This window comes from Micromys minutus (assembly GCF_963924665.1).
Source record: "Micromys minutus genome assembly, chromosome: 1".
Taxonomy (NCBI): Eukaryota; Metazoa; Chordata; class Mammalia; order Rodentia; family Muridae; genus Micromys; species Micromys minutus.
The window spans coordinates 161,736,128-161,753,192 of record NC_137969.1 but is presented as its reverse complement, the minus strand read 5'-3'; the positions used below and the strand labels follow the sequence as shown (position 1 = coordinate 161,753,192).

Sequence of the window (17,065 nt, the reverse complement as noted above, 5' to 3'; positions counted from 1 at the left end):
CTAGGGTCCCTATCAGAGGGTAACTTCAACCCTCAATAGGAGACAGCCATGGGGCGGGGCAGGGACTATTTCAGTTTCCTCTTGAATCCTTTCATAGTTTGTCCATTTTAGTTGCCAAATTTCCCTCCTTCCAGTTTTAGGAACACACTGCCCCAGGTCCATGGTCATGAGTCTATTATTTTCTGTGCCCCATCTTCACCAAACCTCTGCTACACGGATATAACTTCAAACTCTCATGAGGTAGAGTTTGTTCATTTGAACACATGCCATGAGACCGATTTTCAAGAAGAATCTTAAATCCTTCAAGACTGTAAGTTTACTTCCAGAAAAGGTTATGGTAAAGAGAGATGCTGGGTTGGGACTGTTAACTCAGCCCAACCACTCTGCTTTGCCCAGGTCTCTTAAGACTTGAGCATAGGTTGTCATGGATCTTGGGGTTCTTAGTCCTAGGAAGAGTGCAGTAGCTAATCATTCTAGGGGTGTGGACAAACCCTACCTCTGTTTGTAATGAGCCAGCCAGTTTTTCCTATCTTCACTTTGAAAATAAATGGGTAGTAAAATATTTGAGGGGAAAAAAAAACACTAATGAGAACCTGCAGAAAAAGGAAGAGTAGAAAACAAATGCAAAAACCAAAGAAAATGATTGATCCTATGAACCAGGAGACCACAGCAAGAGTGAAGAAGGAAGGGCTAGAATCCGTGTACATAAAGGTGGGACGGTGCTGCTGTAATCCTAGCACTTGTGAGGCTGAAGCAGGATGATTGTCAGTTTGAGGCCACCTTAGGTTACAGACCAAACCAAAGGCTTAGTGGTAGCTCTTGACAGTCATGTACAAGGTCTTAGGCATAAGAGTCCTTGGTTTAAAAGGCCCACTAAAACCTCAAATCAGTGTAGAAAATGCCAACCACACCAAAGTGCTTCACTGTAGAATTCTGAATTCCCAGAACTATGAAGACAAATGAAGAAACAGAAAAAGTACCTTGACTAAGAAAATAGGAGCAGGGATGAGTCTTAGACATGAAGGTGTTTCATGAACAGGGAAATACACAGAGCTAACCGCACAGATAAGGGGACACAGACGGACTCAGCTGCAGAAGAATCTGATGTGGAAACAGCCCTGCAGACCAGAAGGGCAACAGCAGTCCTACTGATCTAATGAATGGAGCGAACCATTTAATGAAGCGCCTAAGGCAAGAGGGAAGAGAGCACAGGGCTTCCAGCTCAGGAGACTATCAATAAAACAAAGCATGCACAAGGGTAGTGTTGTTTGTATAATCAAAGGAAAAGACAGTTTGGCCAGGTTCATGATGATGAAAATATCTGTTCAACCACGTAAATATGTGAAATAATGTAAAATACAACTCAAAAGAGTCTTGCCATGGTGACAAGTAGAACTCAAGTCCAAAGCTTATTGCGTGCAACCAACCAGATATTTCTGACAGTGACAGAGCAAAGTGACAGACAACCCAGATGAAAATCAGAGAGGAAAAACTCCCCCTAAGCACATAAGCATCTTTAAAAAGGTGGAAAGAAGTTATTTAAAGTTTAAACTTTGATAAAGCTTTAAATATTAAAAAAAATTTACAAATCAAATTGCAAAACTATGCATGTGGTATCTTCTCCATAAGACAAGGCATCTCTACATAATAGCTAATGTAAAAGATATAAACGTAGAGAAAACTAAAGACACACACCCAGAGCAGTAACCATGATGATTAATGGTAATAGTTTTATTTCAGAGGTTTTGAGAGTCGGCAACTTTCGAACTTACCGGGGATGATGAAGATGAGCTGCTTTGGCTTGCTGACATCTTGTTTATCGAAGAGGTTAGTCCAGGGCCCACATTTAAGGATCTGGGTTTCAACTCCACCACAGAGAAAGAATTCCTCATGCACAGGGATTCGCTCCTCAACTTCTGAGGCCATTTCTAAACAAAAGGGTGGAAGGCGATGAGAACCGAAGTACGGAGCCAGCAGAAGGCAGGTGTGGTGCTGAACAGCTGTAGGCTCAGCACTCGGGAGGTGGAGGTGAGTTCAAGGTTAGCTTCTCAGCTAGTGTGGATTGTAGGGGGCCCTCTCTCAAACCCTGCACCCCCACAAAAGGCAGTAAAATAGAAAACCTTAAGCCAAAGACAGTATTGAAGAATAAAAAGGGGGAACTTTTAAAAACCATGTAGAAGAAAATGCCAAAGGCATGCCAAAGACACCATGACTATTCAGCTATCTGCATTAAAGGGCTGAGAGACAAACAAGGGGACTCCCATGAAACACCCAGTCACACGGTCAAGCACAAAAAGACCAGAAAGGAGCAGAAATCAAGTCAGATTAGCATTCTCATCGCCCCGGTCTCCAGTTGGGAGTGACAGTGCCCTTGGAGGACATCTACCTCCCTAGTCTGGATGTCTCTGATGGCCCGGTACCTCACCTGACAGGGGACCTCTACCTTCACCTGGCAGTGGTTGGTGAAAGGCTCAGTTCTCCCAGGATGAAGGCCAGAGCTCCTTAATGCTCAGTCTAGTCACCCTCTTCTTTAAAGCTTCCGTAAGCACACTGCTTTGTGTAATGGAAACACTACGTCACTGGACTATGAAATAGGGGACGTGAGGTAACAAGCATGATTAATTCGCTGAATAACTTCATACATACAAACTGGTGATCCTGAATTGTTTATGTAATTCCTCCATTGCCTTTTTTGTTCCATCTGTGGGCACTAAGTCTTTTAAAGAATTATTATTATTATTATTTTATTTACTTACTCACTATACATCCTGTGCAATGTCACCCCCACCCCGTTACCTCCCCCATCCCTACTCCATCCCTCTCCCTCTTCTTCTCTGAGCGGGTGGGGCCTCCCTGCGTATCCTGATGTACCCAGCACATCCAATCTCCGTGAGGCTAAGTGCATCCTCTCTCCCACTGAGGCCAGACAAGGCAATCCCTGGTGCTATTAATGATGCTCAGCTATGCTTGTAGACAGCAGGACACTAAGTCTTAACGCTTCAAAACTCTCACCCAGTGTTTTTCAACCCTCCTAATGCTGCGGCCTCATGTTGTGGTGACACCCAACCATAGCATGATTTCGATGTTACTTCACAACTCTAATTTTGCAACTGTTATGAGTTGTAATGTAAGTACCTGATATGCAAGGTGTCTGCTATGGGGCCCCTGTGGAAGACGGGGAATCACTGTGCTGGCCCCTCAACTTCAGCCTGCCCCCTCCATCTATCCTGTCCCTTCCCCAGTGCTGCTCTCCTGTCACCCTGCTCACGATTTTATCCCTCAGTTCCTTCTGGAATGCTTTTCCTCCACTGTCAGTGACCAACTGCCTGCCTGCCTGCCTCCTCCCAATTCTAGCCCCATTCTCATCCCAGCACTCACAGCTCTGACCCAGGCTTCTGCACGGCTTTTCTTTTGTGGGGGGAGGCCATGTCGAGCTTTTGGATGAAGAGACTGGAGAGTCCCAATGCAAGGTGCCTTGCAGGCTCTTGCGAGCTTGCACTTCCTCCCCCTGTGCTGTTAGCTGTGAAATCCCCCAACGGCAGCTGCTTTCCAGCTGGAGAAGACTGTTGGCAAAAGATACATAGCAACCACTGGAGTTTCTTTCCACTGGCAGAACTAAGGGCTCCCAGAATGGAGTGACTGGAGGACAAGGATGCTGCTAAGAACCGAGGCTCCACAATAACGTTCCAAAAGGTCAAGGATACCCAGAGTGGAAAACACTGCTCTAGTGAGAGTGTCTAAGCAGTCCCACTTACACCAGCCAGCACTGGGCTGGTCGCTGGGCTTTCTCTAGCTCTCCTCACAGGAGCAATACCCCAAGTGGCTGCCCATAGGCCCTCCTCTAGACAGCTAGTTGCTTGGTCTTTGTCCTCCACAGTGGCCTGGAAATGCTTGTCTCAAGCTGTACACAGGAATGCTCTAGGTTGCAGCGGAGGGAGGTCTCTTCAATTTCCAATTCCACTGACACTTAATGTGTGCTCTGATTTCCTCTGAACTTACCTCTGGGACCCAACCACACTCTCTAGGCCTCAGACCTGCAGCACCCATCTCCCAGTCTTGGTCCAGAGTGACTGGGCAAACCAGCACACCTCTCTGCCATGTACTAGGGCTGCAAACACAACACCGATGAGCTCTGAACATCAGTTCTATCCTTCCTTACATAGTTTTCGCCAGCTCTCGGGTAAATTCTTGGAGTTCTCTTTCTATAGTGTCCTCTGAATATTTCCTACCCGAGACTCAGTTTAATTGTGCTTCCCACATGAAACCTCCGTCAGTAGCCAAGGAAAAGAAAAGCTCTTGCTTCATATTACCTGTTGTGATCTTTTAAAGACAATGTCTAGTGGTATGTGTTTGGTGTGTGTATACATGTATATAGGTGTGTGTGCTTATGCACAAGCATGCAGAAGCCAGAGGGGAACACCTAGTGCTTTCCTGTATTGCTTTTTTGCCTAGTTCCCTTGAGATGATCTGTCACTGAGCATGAAGCTCACTCTTAGGCTAGGCTGGCCAGTCAAGCAGCTCCAGAACCCTCCTGTCTGTAGCCTCCTATGCTAGGAATACAGGCACTCTGGCCACACCTGACTTTTAAGTGGATATTGGGGATTTGAACCCAGATCCTTAATCCATGTATAGTAAGCATTCTCATTTCCCCAGCGTACAGTCATTTTCTCAAGTGGACACTGGTTAGGCAGCCAGCTAAGCTGAAAACTTAGTGCAAGCACTCAATATTTTCCCCTGGACTGACCATCTTAATTACGGCGAATGCAATGCCAGTTAGGATGCGGTGTAATGCGAAACTCCACACATCTTAAAGCCATCACAGTCACTTTGCCTCAGTTTGAAGAAATGATTCTAAAACAAACAAAAACTACAAAAAAGTATTTCTGTAAGACTGATGTAAAGAATGTGGTTTACAATAGCCAAGGTGCCAAGGAACCCAAGCAGTCACTCACGGAGCTGAGTAAATTGTGATAAAGCACTGTACAGGCAGTCAATTGTATAATGTCTAGTATAGGGGATGATCACTATACTCCATCAAGACGGCTTTGCTAATGTCCTTTAAGTTTCCCTTTCCCCTAGGAAAAGCACTAGGTGTTCCCCTCTGGCTTCTGCATGCTTGTGCATAAGCACACACACCTAGTTTCCCCAGTCTTAGGATCTGTTGCTGTCCCTTTATTTACTCCCTTTGTTTATGTTTGCATTACTTTTACTGTCATTTCTGTGAATTTAGGAGGGAAGGAGAAATAAACACACACATTCAAAATTTCACGTTTAACCAAAAGTCTTAACTGGTTTTTCGTAAGCAATAATGAAAAGCATCCCTGCTGCCAACTGTGTTTGTTGACTAAGTGTCAGTCACCTTTGCATACAGACTTATTCTAGTTCACAGTGGATGCCACTCTAGCCTTATCTCAGAAGCTACTGTAGCACAGCAAGTGCATTTATGAGGGCTTTCTGACACAATACATCAGAAACACAATTACACAGCTTTATACAAAATGTCAACACTTCACCAACGGGACGTGAACAGGTGTGCCCAAGTTGCACAAAATGTAATTACACTTGGTTCAAATCCAGCCTGAGTCCTGAAGCAGCCATTAAACACATCTGCCTCTTAACTACTTAATTACAAGTAAATGACCCTTTCTGAGTTTGATTACCTTCGAGATTTATGAGAGTTCAAGTAGATTAAAAAAATGTAAGCACAGTCTATAAAAACTGGAAAACAAAACCGCAAGTGCAAACCAGTTGGAGCAAAGCAGCGTCCCCACGGCAGCTTCCCTTCACTTCCCTCGTTTGTCTTACTCTCAGCACGCAGTGAAGGACAGAAAATCTTACCTAAGCGGTAATTCAGTTCTGCAAGCGACAAAAGGCACTGTATGACAATTATATGTTGCGGAAGAGTGACAGTCCCACCTTCAGCCTCAGCCTATGAGCAGGCTTAGATTAAATCAATTTGATAAGCATCGAGAATCAGGCTGGATGAGAACCAAAACCACACCAAGTGTGATTACACTGTATGCGACTTGGGCAAACCTGTTTTTCTAAGGACAGGTGCTTATGTGTGTTAATGATTTTTGAATTTTATGTAGCAACATCATTTTTTCAATTTAATCTTATACAAAAAATAGGTAAAACAGAAAACTGGCATTTGATTGGTATGAATCTTAGAAGATCAAATCGGTATTTTCATTATCTTTATTATAATATTTATTATGCAGAAACATAAACCACATTCTAAAGCCAATGAAAACAATATGGCTGAACTGCTGAACAAAAATATTCAAAGTGGAGTTGTATGTGTGTATTATTCGGCTTCAGTATCCAAATATCTGCTGTTTATTTTAGCTACTTAGAATTCCTACAATCATGCAGGAGTACCGTAACTTTTTAAAAAGCTTGATGTTTTTAGGATGTCCCGAGAGGCTTCGATTACATTAAACATCAAAAGAACACAAGGGAGTTTCTGATATCCCCACTTTCTTTCAGTGTGTGTGTCTTCACTTGTTCACATGTACGGCAGACAGGCCAACTTTAGATGTGTCTGCCTACTGCTTTCCAGAACCTCAGTGTTTTCATATGGCGTCCCACTGAACTGACTGGCTGGCCAGCAAGCTTTCGGGACCACTGTGTCCCTTCCGACTCTTGCTCTGCAGAAGTTTCAATAGAACTTTGAAGTGAGTACTTGGGATCTAAACTCGGTCCTTTTGCTTGCACAGCAAACTTTATGCATTGACTCCCCCACCCCCCAATCTGCAGGAGTTCAGTTATTAACTATATCTAATAATAACGTGTATTACTTATTACGCGCATCCGGTGGCTAAGAAGCCTCTAAGAAAAGCCAATTTTTATGCACACTGTCAAACACACTCACCACTTACTGTCCCACCCTGAAACACAGCAGAACTTACACTTCATATGTGTCTGATTCTTGAGAGGAAACTGATTTGTGTGGTTCCTGGGCAACAGCATTTAACCTAGTTGTGAAATATCTGGTGACTGGACATGTACAGAACCTTCTCAAGGTTCCTGTCAGACATACAAAGTTTGTCTCGTATGGAAAGATGGCATGTGAGGGAAATATGAAAAGTAGCAGAAGCTCTGTTTCAAACACCAATATGCTGGCTATCTTTATGTATTAAACAACAGAGGTGAGCCTGGCAGTTGGTTCTCATTAGAGGTTTGCTGGGGATTGAACCCAGGGCCTTGTACATGTCTTCTACTACTGAATAATGTTACCAGCCACTCAAGGTTTACTTTTAAGTCTCAAATATAGTGGATCTGGTTTTCCAATAGCCGAATAGCTTGCTTCCAAAAATCTTCCACTGATGACAACTAGAAAATCCAGGGAAAAGCTTTTCCTGTTTGCTAATAAAACAAAACCAAAAAAAAAAAAAAAAAAAAAAAAAAAAAAAAAAACCCAAAAAACAAACAAACACAAAAAACAAGAACAACAACAAAAACCTCAACAACTATAAAAAGAATTCTACAAGAATATGTAACAAATTTGTATAAAAAGAAAAAATGTAATATATGAGGAAGGAGAAAGCAAAGAATTGATATAAAAATATAATTTCAAATATCTACAATATAGAGCCTGTCTACAGACCATCTCTATTCTCTCTGTTCCCCAGATCGAATCCCGCGGGCTTTTCCCTAGCACTGCAATAGATCAGTAGCTGCAGGCTCCCTTCCCAACTGCCTACATCTCTTGGATCCCATGGAACCACAAGGAGGATCCCTTTCCTCTCCTCACACACACTAGTTGCTGCATCACAGCCTCCAACACCAGCAGGAATTCCCAGTGAAGATACCAGCTGAGCAGGGCAGTAAAACAGGCAACACACAGTCTAAATTACACTCTCTGAAAATACAGAGAAGAAACAGAAACCAAGGAACAAAACACCCAGCCAGCAAAGGAAAATCTAGAAATCAACATCTCGACCTACAATCACTCCAAACCAGATGCCTAAGTGCAATTGTAAGAACATATTAAGAGCCAGGACAGACACTAGAGCCCAACTATCCTAGCTCTCAGCGGGTTCTAAATATTCCAACATGGTAGAATCACAGAAAAACACCTTAAAACTAGCCATGTAAAGATGGCAGAGGTCTTTAAAGAGGGAATTAATAAATCCCTTAAAGCAAGTCAGGAAAACACACACACACATTATACCACCACCACCACCAAAATAACAGAAATCAACAATCACTGGTTATTGACACCTCTTAATATCAATGGTCTCAATTTTCAAATAAAATGCCACAGGCTAACAGAATGGATTAGAAAACGGAATCCACCTTTCTTCTCCATCCAAGACACATACTTCAACATCCAGGATAGGTATTATCTCCGGGTGAAAGATAGAGAAAAGATATCCTAAGTAAATGGACCTAAGAAACAAGCTGGTGTAGCCATTTTAATATCTAACAAAATAGACTTCAAACTAAAACTAATCAAAAGAGATGGGGAAGGACAATACAAAACTAACAAAAGAAAAATTCACCAAGATGTTATTTCAATTCTTAACATCTGTGCCCTAAACACAAGGGCACTCAATCTTGTAAATAAAACACTTCTACAGCTTAAATCACATACTGACACTCACATACTGATAGTGGAGACTTTATCTCTTATATATCCCACTCTCACTAATGAACACCATCCAGCCAAAAACTAAACAGAGAAATACTGGAGCTAACAGATTTTATAAACCAAATGGACCTAACAGGTATTTACAAATCATTTCACTCAAACACACACACACACACACACACACACACACACAAAAACCCACCTTTTTCTCAGCACCTCACAAACATTCCAAAATTGAACATACACTATAACACAAAGCAAGTCTCAACAGATATATGAAAAATGAAATAACTTCCTATATCCTATCAGACCACCACATATTAAAGCTGGATATCATCAACAACAGAAACAATAGAAATCTTACAAACTCATGGAAACTGAACAATCCTCTACTGAATGAAAACTTCGTCAAGACAGAGATAAGAAAAAAATTAAAGACTTTCTAGAAGTCAATGAAAATGAATACACAGTAGACCCAAACTTAAGGTATAAGTTGAAAGTGGTGCTAAAAGGAAGTACAAAGCACAAAGTGTTTACATAAAAAGACTGGAGAGATCTCAGATGGTTTTAGCACAGAATTCTAACAGATTTTCAAAGAAGAGTTAACACCAATACTACTCAAATTATTCCACAAAATAGAAACAGAAGGAACATTGCTCAATTCATTTTATGAGACCACAGTTATCCTGATACAAACCACATAAAGATTCATCAAAGACAGAGAATTACAGATCAATTTCCCTTATGAAAAATACTCAATTAAATACTTGCAAACTGAATCCAAGAAAAAAAAAGAAAAAAGAAAAAAGAAAAACAAAACAAAACAAAACAAAACAAAACAAAACAAAAAAAAAACCAAAAACCACCCATCGTTATAGAACTCGAAAGAAAAATTTTCAACTTTATATGAAAAAAAACAGACACATCGATCAATGGAATGGAATGGAAGACCCAGACATAAACCCATACACATATAGACACCTGATTTTTGGCAAAGCCAAAATTATATAATGGGGGAAAAAAAGAAAGCATCTTCAACAAACAGTGCTGGTCAAACTGGATGTCTGCATGTAGAAAACAAGGAAAAAGGAAAATGTGAAAAAAAATCCAGCTAATAGGGACTGAGGTAAGGAAGAGGTGGTCTTTCAAACAAACAACTCAGGCTAACTAGATTTCAATATGGAAACACAGAGTGCCACATACAATTCAAAAACGATAAGAGAACATTAAGGCTTCCAAGCAATGAGTGTTTACATTATAACATATCTTTTGATCCTTGGACAGTCAAACATTATTTAAACAAGATATAGTGTACCTAAACCACAACATAAACACGTTTTAAAATGCATTCTTTAGATTAAGAACCTGCATTTGCCAATAGACACTGATATAGTCAGAAGATAGGAGAAGAGGCACACACTCACATAGTGGTCTGGATATAAGACTATTGTTAGAATATTCTCCAGCAACATGTTTAAATCCCGAATGCTACTCATGTGTCATTATGCACATGTGTGTGTGTGAATGTAGGTTTACAGTGTTCTGACTGTGATTTTTCTTCTCATTCTCTTAATTTCTCTGTATACTATCTATCTGAACATACAATTACTTTTTTGTGAGGCTAGGGGTTGAATCCAGGACTTTGTATATTTTAGGTAACTGCTCTATCACTGAGCTATGTCTTCAGTCCATACTTTTTGTGTGCATTTTACATACAAAATAGATTTCACCAACATGAATACAGACAGAATTTGTGAAGAACTTCTATGAATAAGAGACAATCCAATGAAAATGCAGGCAAAATACCACAAGGGCTTTATAAAGAGAGAAGAGCCATAACCAGGCTGCTAATAACCATACGGGTTTTCTAAGGGTCAAAGAAAACCAACATGGAAACTATTATCTGAGTATGTTGGTGCGTGCCCATAATCCCAGAATCTGGGAGGCCAAGGCAGGAATGCTGTAAGTTTGAAACCAGCCAGGGCTACTCTGTATATAAAACTGTCTCAAAAACAAACAAACAAAAAACAAACAAGCAAGCAAGCAAATCCCCAAAACCAAACACCCAACTGTTGTGGTTCATGCCTATTTTCCTAGCACTGGGGAGGCAAGAGAAAGATCAGAAGTTCAAGGTCAGTCTTCTGACAGATGATCTGTCCCCCAAAACAATATAAAACAAAAAGCTTAAGTGTACTGCTGTTCAAAAGGGACAGGTTTGCAGAAACACACAAACACACACACACACACACACACACATACACACACACAGACATTTTAGACCAGTGCTGGGATTCTCTTACTCCAGACTATGACAGCCCTAAATATCAGGTTAAGGATTTGGGAAACTACTAATTCTGGAATTATCTTCCAAGAGACATGCACTGATACCTGTTGCAGTTAAAAAAAAAGTTCCTAGAAAATACAGGGTATTTCATTTATTCTTGCTACATGGCACATCACCATAAAACTTAATGCCTGTAGATAATATGTTATATCCTCTCAGACTGTGTAGGTTAGACATTTATAAAGAGTACAGCAAAGTTGGTCTTGGAACAACCCAAAGTAGAGTTAGCCAAGAAAAGCTCAACAGCTGGCTTTGACTTGTTCACTGGGATACAGGCACACCATACAACATTTTAGAAAGTGACCTGACAGTTTGCCTATGATGATCTTACCAGTCTCTCCTATTAACATCCCAACTTCTTCATCAAAGTAGTGTAGAAAAATGTTGAAGGCACCAGGAATGTAGTAGTTTCCCAAAGTACGAAAGGGCTTGATTAAAGTATTCTTCCAAGAATACAGCAAAATTCAGAAAAATGTAAGGGCCCACTAAAGTTCAGAAGCCACTGCAAGTACTCTATAAGAAATAAGAGCAAGTACTTTAAAAATAAGAATTGAGAGAACAAAACTAATGGTGTGGACCAACAGCAGAGTAGAATCAACGAAGAACACAATGAGAGAACTTGGATAGATCCACAAAATTACAAACCTGAATTAGTAAGAAACAGTCTAAAAACTCAGCAGTAGCCCAGGGGCCTGTACGACAATGACAAATGACCTAACATTCATGCAATCAGAGTTTCAGAGAAGACAACGTGGGGCTAAAACACACATTTGAAAAAAAAAAAGTGTATCTGGAAACTTCAAATTTGAGAAGGACATAACTTTACAGATTCAAGAAGCTGAGCAACTCTCAAGCTGGAGAAATGTATACTATACTACAAGCCAGGCATTTTGAAAAATCTAAAAATAAAGAAAAAAATGTTAAAAGCAGAGAGAAACAACACATTGTCTGCAAAGGGTAAAGGTAATTTTAATGTCAGCAGATTTCTTGGGGAGAAACCACGAGGGACAGTGCCGACCACAGATGCCAGTGCCGGGAGCCCCAGCCACACTTTGATTCATTCCTAGCTGGCTCACCGCCAGCACACACTTATCCTTTCCCAAGGAGCCTCTGGCGACCTTGCCACAGGTGTGGTGAGTGTAGTACCACCGCGTTCCGCACGGCCCAGCTGTACGGCTGGGTACCCGGGTGATAGCAGCTCCGTTATTCTGCCACCGCCCCACGCGCAGCCCGCGTGCCCTTCCTCAGAAAAACCACACACAGTGCTGGCAGCACCACCTCACCTGCCCATCCACAGGGTTTCTGGGTTGTCCGCGGACCTCTTGACAGACCTTTACCGTAACAGGAAGTCCCGCCTGTCGTGACGTCACAACACCGCGCCGGTCCCGGAAGTTGAGACCCTTAGAACGCTTTGCGTGCGAGCATCTCGAGTGTGAGGATTTTGGTGGCAATTTGGTGGGTAGGTGGTTTATAGCCAGCGAGATTGCTGGGAGCACATAGAGCGTTTCCAGCATTTCACTCGAATTTTACCCGCTTTTTGTTCTTTGTCGTTTCGATAAACGAGTTTTTCCTCAGCCGTCCTTTTCTTTTTTTCTCGACATCTGCTCATTTTTCCCTTCTTCCATCACCAGTTGCTCACATGAATACAGGAAAGTTGACACTCAGTTGACCTTACCGCTAGTATTCAGCTTTAGATACTCCGCTATTTAGGATAATACGACTGTTCCAGAGGTATTTCCAACTAACTACAAATTTCAAGATCATATCCTCAACACTTGGTACATTGTAGGCAATCGGTGTATTTCTATTCCCCCAAATCCTGGAGCCAATATGGCAGTCTTATTGCTAGAAGAAACATGAAACTTAGAGAGAAAGCATAGTAATGATTACTCACACATGGAGCTTTGTTTGCTCTTGTATTCAGTACCTCAGTGATAGTACAAACATTCCTCATATCTTAACTTGAAAAGTCTTTTTGTATATTAGTAGCCTGTGCCCATGGACGCTGAAGAGGACACTGGATCCTCTGGGACCTGAGCCACAGATGGCTTCGGGCCACCATGTGGGTGCTGAGAATCAATCCTCTGGAAGAACAGTGCTCTTAACTACTGAACCAACATCCAACTAGTGGTGGAATGTAAACTGTGAAATATCTCCATTACCGGTCTTTGTTAGTCTACTTTCCACACCCAGTTGGTAACATTTAATGAATATAGGGAAAGGTAGTCATTGTGGTAAGAGTTTTTCATGAGCCAAATTTCAAACCCTCAGCAGTTCAGTGTGGTCAGTATTAATAAGTGATCACTAGAGTTTGGAGACATAAATATATGAAAATAGATGGTTGTGTCACAGTGACCATATGATATGTACAAGGTGGTGTGAGTTTTATGTGTGTAAATTTCCTGCCAGTAACGTTGTTAAACTGCATATGACAACACTCAGGATTATTGACCCACCACTGGTATCTTTCTGGGTATCTTTTCTACCTTTCTTTCATCCATAGACTACATGACAGAATGCACTGATGCAGGGTTTCTTTTAATTCTTGGATATACATCTGGGATGCAGAATCTCAGTGATTTATGTTTCTTATTTCACTGAACCTGTGCCAGGAATAACTGAAGGTTCAGTCCCTAAAGCAACAACACTCCAAACTTTATAGTTGGCTTGAGATTATTTCTATTAACTCCAGTGTAAAAATAAGGTGTTGAGAAATTGACTTGCCCAAAGTTAGTTGGGAGAGCTAGGCTCAGGTTACTTGCAGCAACTTCTGTATTGTTCTTTATATCTTCTCTGGACCATCTACTTTTGGAATATACATGCTCTTAATAAGTTTTCATATTTTTTGCACATTATGTTCACTTTGCTATATGGCCAACTATGACTGTTGTAGCTTATATAACTATCAGAGCAGGGTGCTCTCTGAAGCCTGCAGACACATTTGGCATGTGTCAGGGAAGCTACAATGGTGGAGATATTACATACTGTGGTTTGGAAATAAAATACTCCTCCTTCCCGATGAAGCTCATGTGTTGAACACTTGGTTTTGCCTGCAACAGTGTTCAGGGGTGGAGCAACCGAGAGGTGATGTGACCATTATGAATGTCCTCTCTCAAGTGGCTGTTAGAAATTGAAGACTGGTTCAGGGAAGCAGATTAGTGAAGGAATGTGCCATTGAAGGATATGGCTTCTTTTTATCTCTCCGTGCCTCCTGGACAACTTTGTAATAGCACACACTCTCCACCACGATGCTCTAACCTCACCACAGGCAGAAGCAGTGAACTGAAATGTCTCCAGCTATAAGCCAAAATAACATTGTTTATTGTTTTTGTTTGTTTGTTTGCTTGCTTGCTTGCTTTGAGGCAAAGTCTCTTTACCATCATCGGCTGGTCCCTAACTCACTATGCAGACCAAACTCACATATGTCTGCCTGCTTCTACCTTCCAAGTCCTCGTATTAGAGGCATTTCTCACCATGTCTAGACAAAATAAGTAACTCACCCTTTAAATTTATTTTGGCAATTTTGGCACGGTGATAAAAAGTGACTGACACAAAGTGACTTCTTTCTTTTCTGTATGTCCTTTTGTTTTGTTTTCACATCAGTTTCCAGTTCCCATTAAAATAAAATTTGTGTAAATCATCTACTTACTGTCTTTAAGTATGTTAACATCAATGGGCATTGTTAATGCCTTCGAAGGAAAGTCTAAAATTTTGAACTGTAGTCCCCCTGCGTTGTTTGTGTTAGTACTTCTTATGTTTTAGTATAGGTAAGAGCCACCTGGTTTGCTAAGGCAATAGTTTAGTTGTCTTGGATGGTGTTAGGGGAAAGATGAAGAGAGTTGGGGGCATATGGTTCATGGAGGTGCGGCAAGGCCTGGGGGCAAGGGAAATGCCTCTGAGGGGCCCATTTTGGGAATCCCTTCCCCCTGAGGGACCAGCCACACAACGGTATAGTACAGAATAGAGTTTATTCAGGCCATGGGAGAGTTAAGAGGGTGGAAGAGGCAGGGGGGGGGGGAATAGAGGAGTAGAGGCCGGCCATGAGCACGTGGAGGGAGATGGGGGAAGGGAAAGGGAAGAGGAGGGGTAGGGTTGGGAGAGCAAGAGAGCCAGGAAGCAAGAGAGGCCAAGAGAGAGAGGAGGGGGCAAACAGCCCCTTTTATAGTGTCAGGTCACTGGGGCGGAGCATACCTGGCTACTGCCAGGTAATTGAGGGGTGGGGTTTACAGAATCCCAATAGATGGGGCCTATAATTGGCAGTTTGAACAAGTTTTCTTGTGTTGCTGTTAAATATGTTAGGGCATATTTTGAGTGATTCTTATTTTTCTAACACGTCTCAGGGGTAAGGTAATAATCTTCACTTATAGTAGCAGGTACATGAAAATTTGCATAAATATTATGCTTTATAATATATGTCTTACAAAAGATGTTTCAGAATATTTCTGGGGAAATAGGTTTGTACTAGAACATTTATCACAATAACTAGATATTGTTCTGAGTACCAGGAATGAGAGAAAGATCTTTTCTCTCCTGTGGGTAAGGATAAAAACAAACAAACAAATGAAACAAGTGATGGTTTAAGAAATAAGCAATGCAATTGGTGTAAATGAGAAAGAGAATGCCTAAGTTAGGCACCACTAGAAAACCATCCTGTCTCATTCCTAATGATCTAGTGAAAGATAATTCCAGACTCCATCTCATCCTTTGTCTCCTTTAATCTGGCTGTCATGCACCACTTCCGTTTGCCTCCACCCCTTTGTCTGAAATGTCTTCATGGGTATACTGGCTGTTTTTCTGTGTGTCAATTTGATACAAGTTAAAGTCACCAGAGAAAAAGGAACCTCAGTTCAAGAAATGCCTCCATGAGGCTCAGATAAGGCATTTTCTCAAATTTTGATCAATAGGGGGACCTAGATTACGGTGGGTAGCACTATCCCTGGGCTTGTAGTCCTGGGTTCTCTAAGAAAGCAGGTAGTAAGACATGTGGATCAAGCCAGTAAGCAGTACCTCTCTATGGTTTTTGCATCAGCTCCTGCCTCCAGGTTCCTGTCCTGTTTGAGTTCCTGCCCTGACTTCCTTTGGTTATGAACAGCAATTTGGAAGTGTAAATCGAATAAACCCTTTCCTCCCCAACTTGCTTTTTGGGCTGTGGTGTTTTGTCAAGGCAATAGAAATTCTATCTAAGACAGTAGGCAATCATGTTAACTTTCACTTATTTAAATGATGTTGGAAAGAAGATAAATTTAAGTTCACACTGACAACCTAGAACTCTCCATGAGCTCCAAGCTTGTCAGTCAATCAAGCCCATGAAATAACTCCACTTGAAAGGCATGATAAAGTTCGTGTAGTCCATCCACAACTGTTGATTTGGAACTTCATTAGTTATATATAGATGTACCCTAATATAAAATAAAGACAGGACCTGAAAAACAGTTTGGAGCTGAGTCACTTTTGGACATCTATTTTATTATTCTTTGATCTAAAGGGGATGGATTATGTGCAAGAATCTGTGGCCAAGGAGTTATAGGAAAGATAAAAATTAACTTTTGGGGTGGACACTTCATTACTTTATACTTGGCAAGGTGATGACCATTCAAGATGGTGTCTGTGCCAACAGCCTATGTCCATGAGTAGTTGTTGCTACCTACTATCTACCCATTTTCCTGTGAAGGGCACATTATAAGAAAGAATGAACTTTTCTTGTTTGTTTCTAATATTCTTGTTAATGGAATACAGCATTCCCTGTCAAGATTGTTGAAGAGGGACCATGACCCCACCGACATTTTCTTTCTCTTGTATTTTAATCCCAAATACCTAGGGGAAGAATTTATGACTGGCCCACTCTGGGTCCTGTGTCAGTAATTGTCCCATCATCAATGACAAGTGCAAATGGCCATGTTGTTTCTCTGCCAGCGTAAGTGAGTCCTAGTGAGTGGACAGATATTCCATACAGGAGCCTATTAGAAACATAGGTGGCCATAAAATTAGGTCACTGTCTACTGGTTTTAGTGACATGCTTTTACATAAAAGAATACCATTGTTCTTCCATACTTTATTGGCATTCCAAGCACTCCTCAAGACTAGGGCTACACGAGAATCCAAAGATAAAGTTCTGGACATTACAG

General features: G+C 41.4%; 1 protein-coding gene across 1 annotated transcript in view; it reads right to left on the bottom strand.

Annotated features, from left to right (window-relative positions):
• LDAH (lipid droplet associated hydrolase) overlaps nucleotides 1–12,282 on the bottom strand; it is a 76,094-nt gene extending 63,812 nt beyond the window's left edge. The window contains exons 1-2 of the mRNA XM_080924841.1: nucleotides 12,224–12,282; nucleotides 1,773–1,928 (exon numbers count right to left, since the gene is read on the bottom strand). Coding sequence (XP_080780967.1) covers nucleotides 1,773–1,926 — 154 coding nt within the window. The 5' untranslated portion in view covers nucleotides 1,927–1,928; nucleotides 12,224–12,282. The remainder of the gene's footprint in view (nucleotides 1–1,772; nucleotides 1,929–12,223) is intronic.
• Between the last annotated feature and the right edge of the window lie 4,783 nt (nucleotides 12,283–17,065).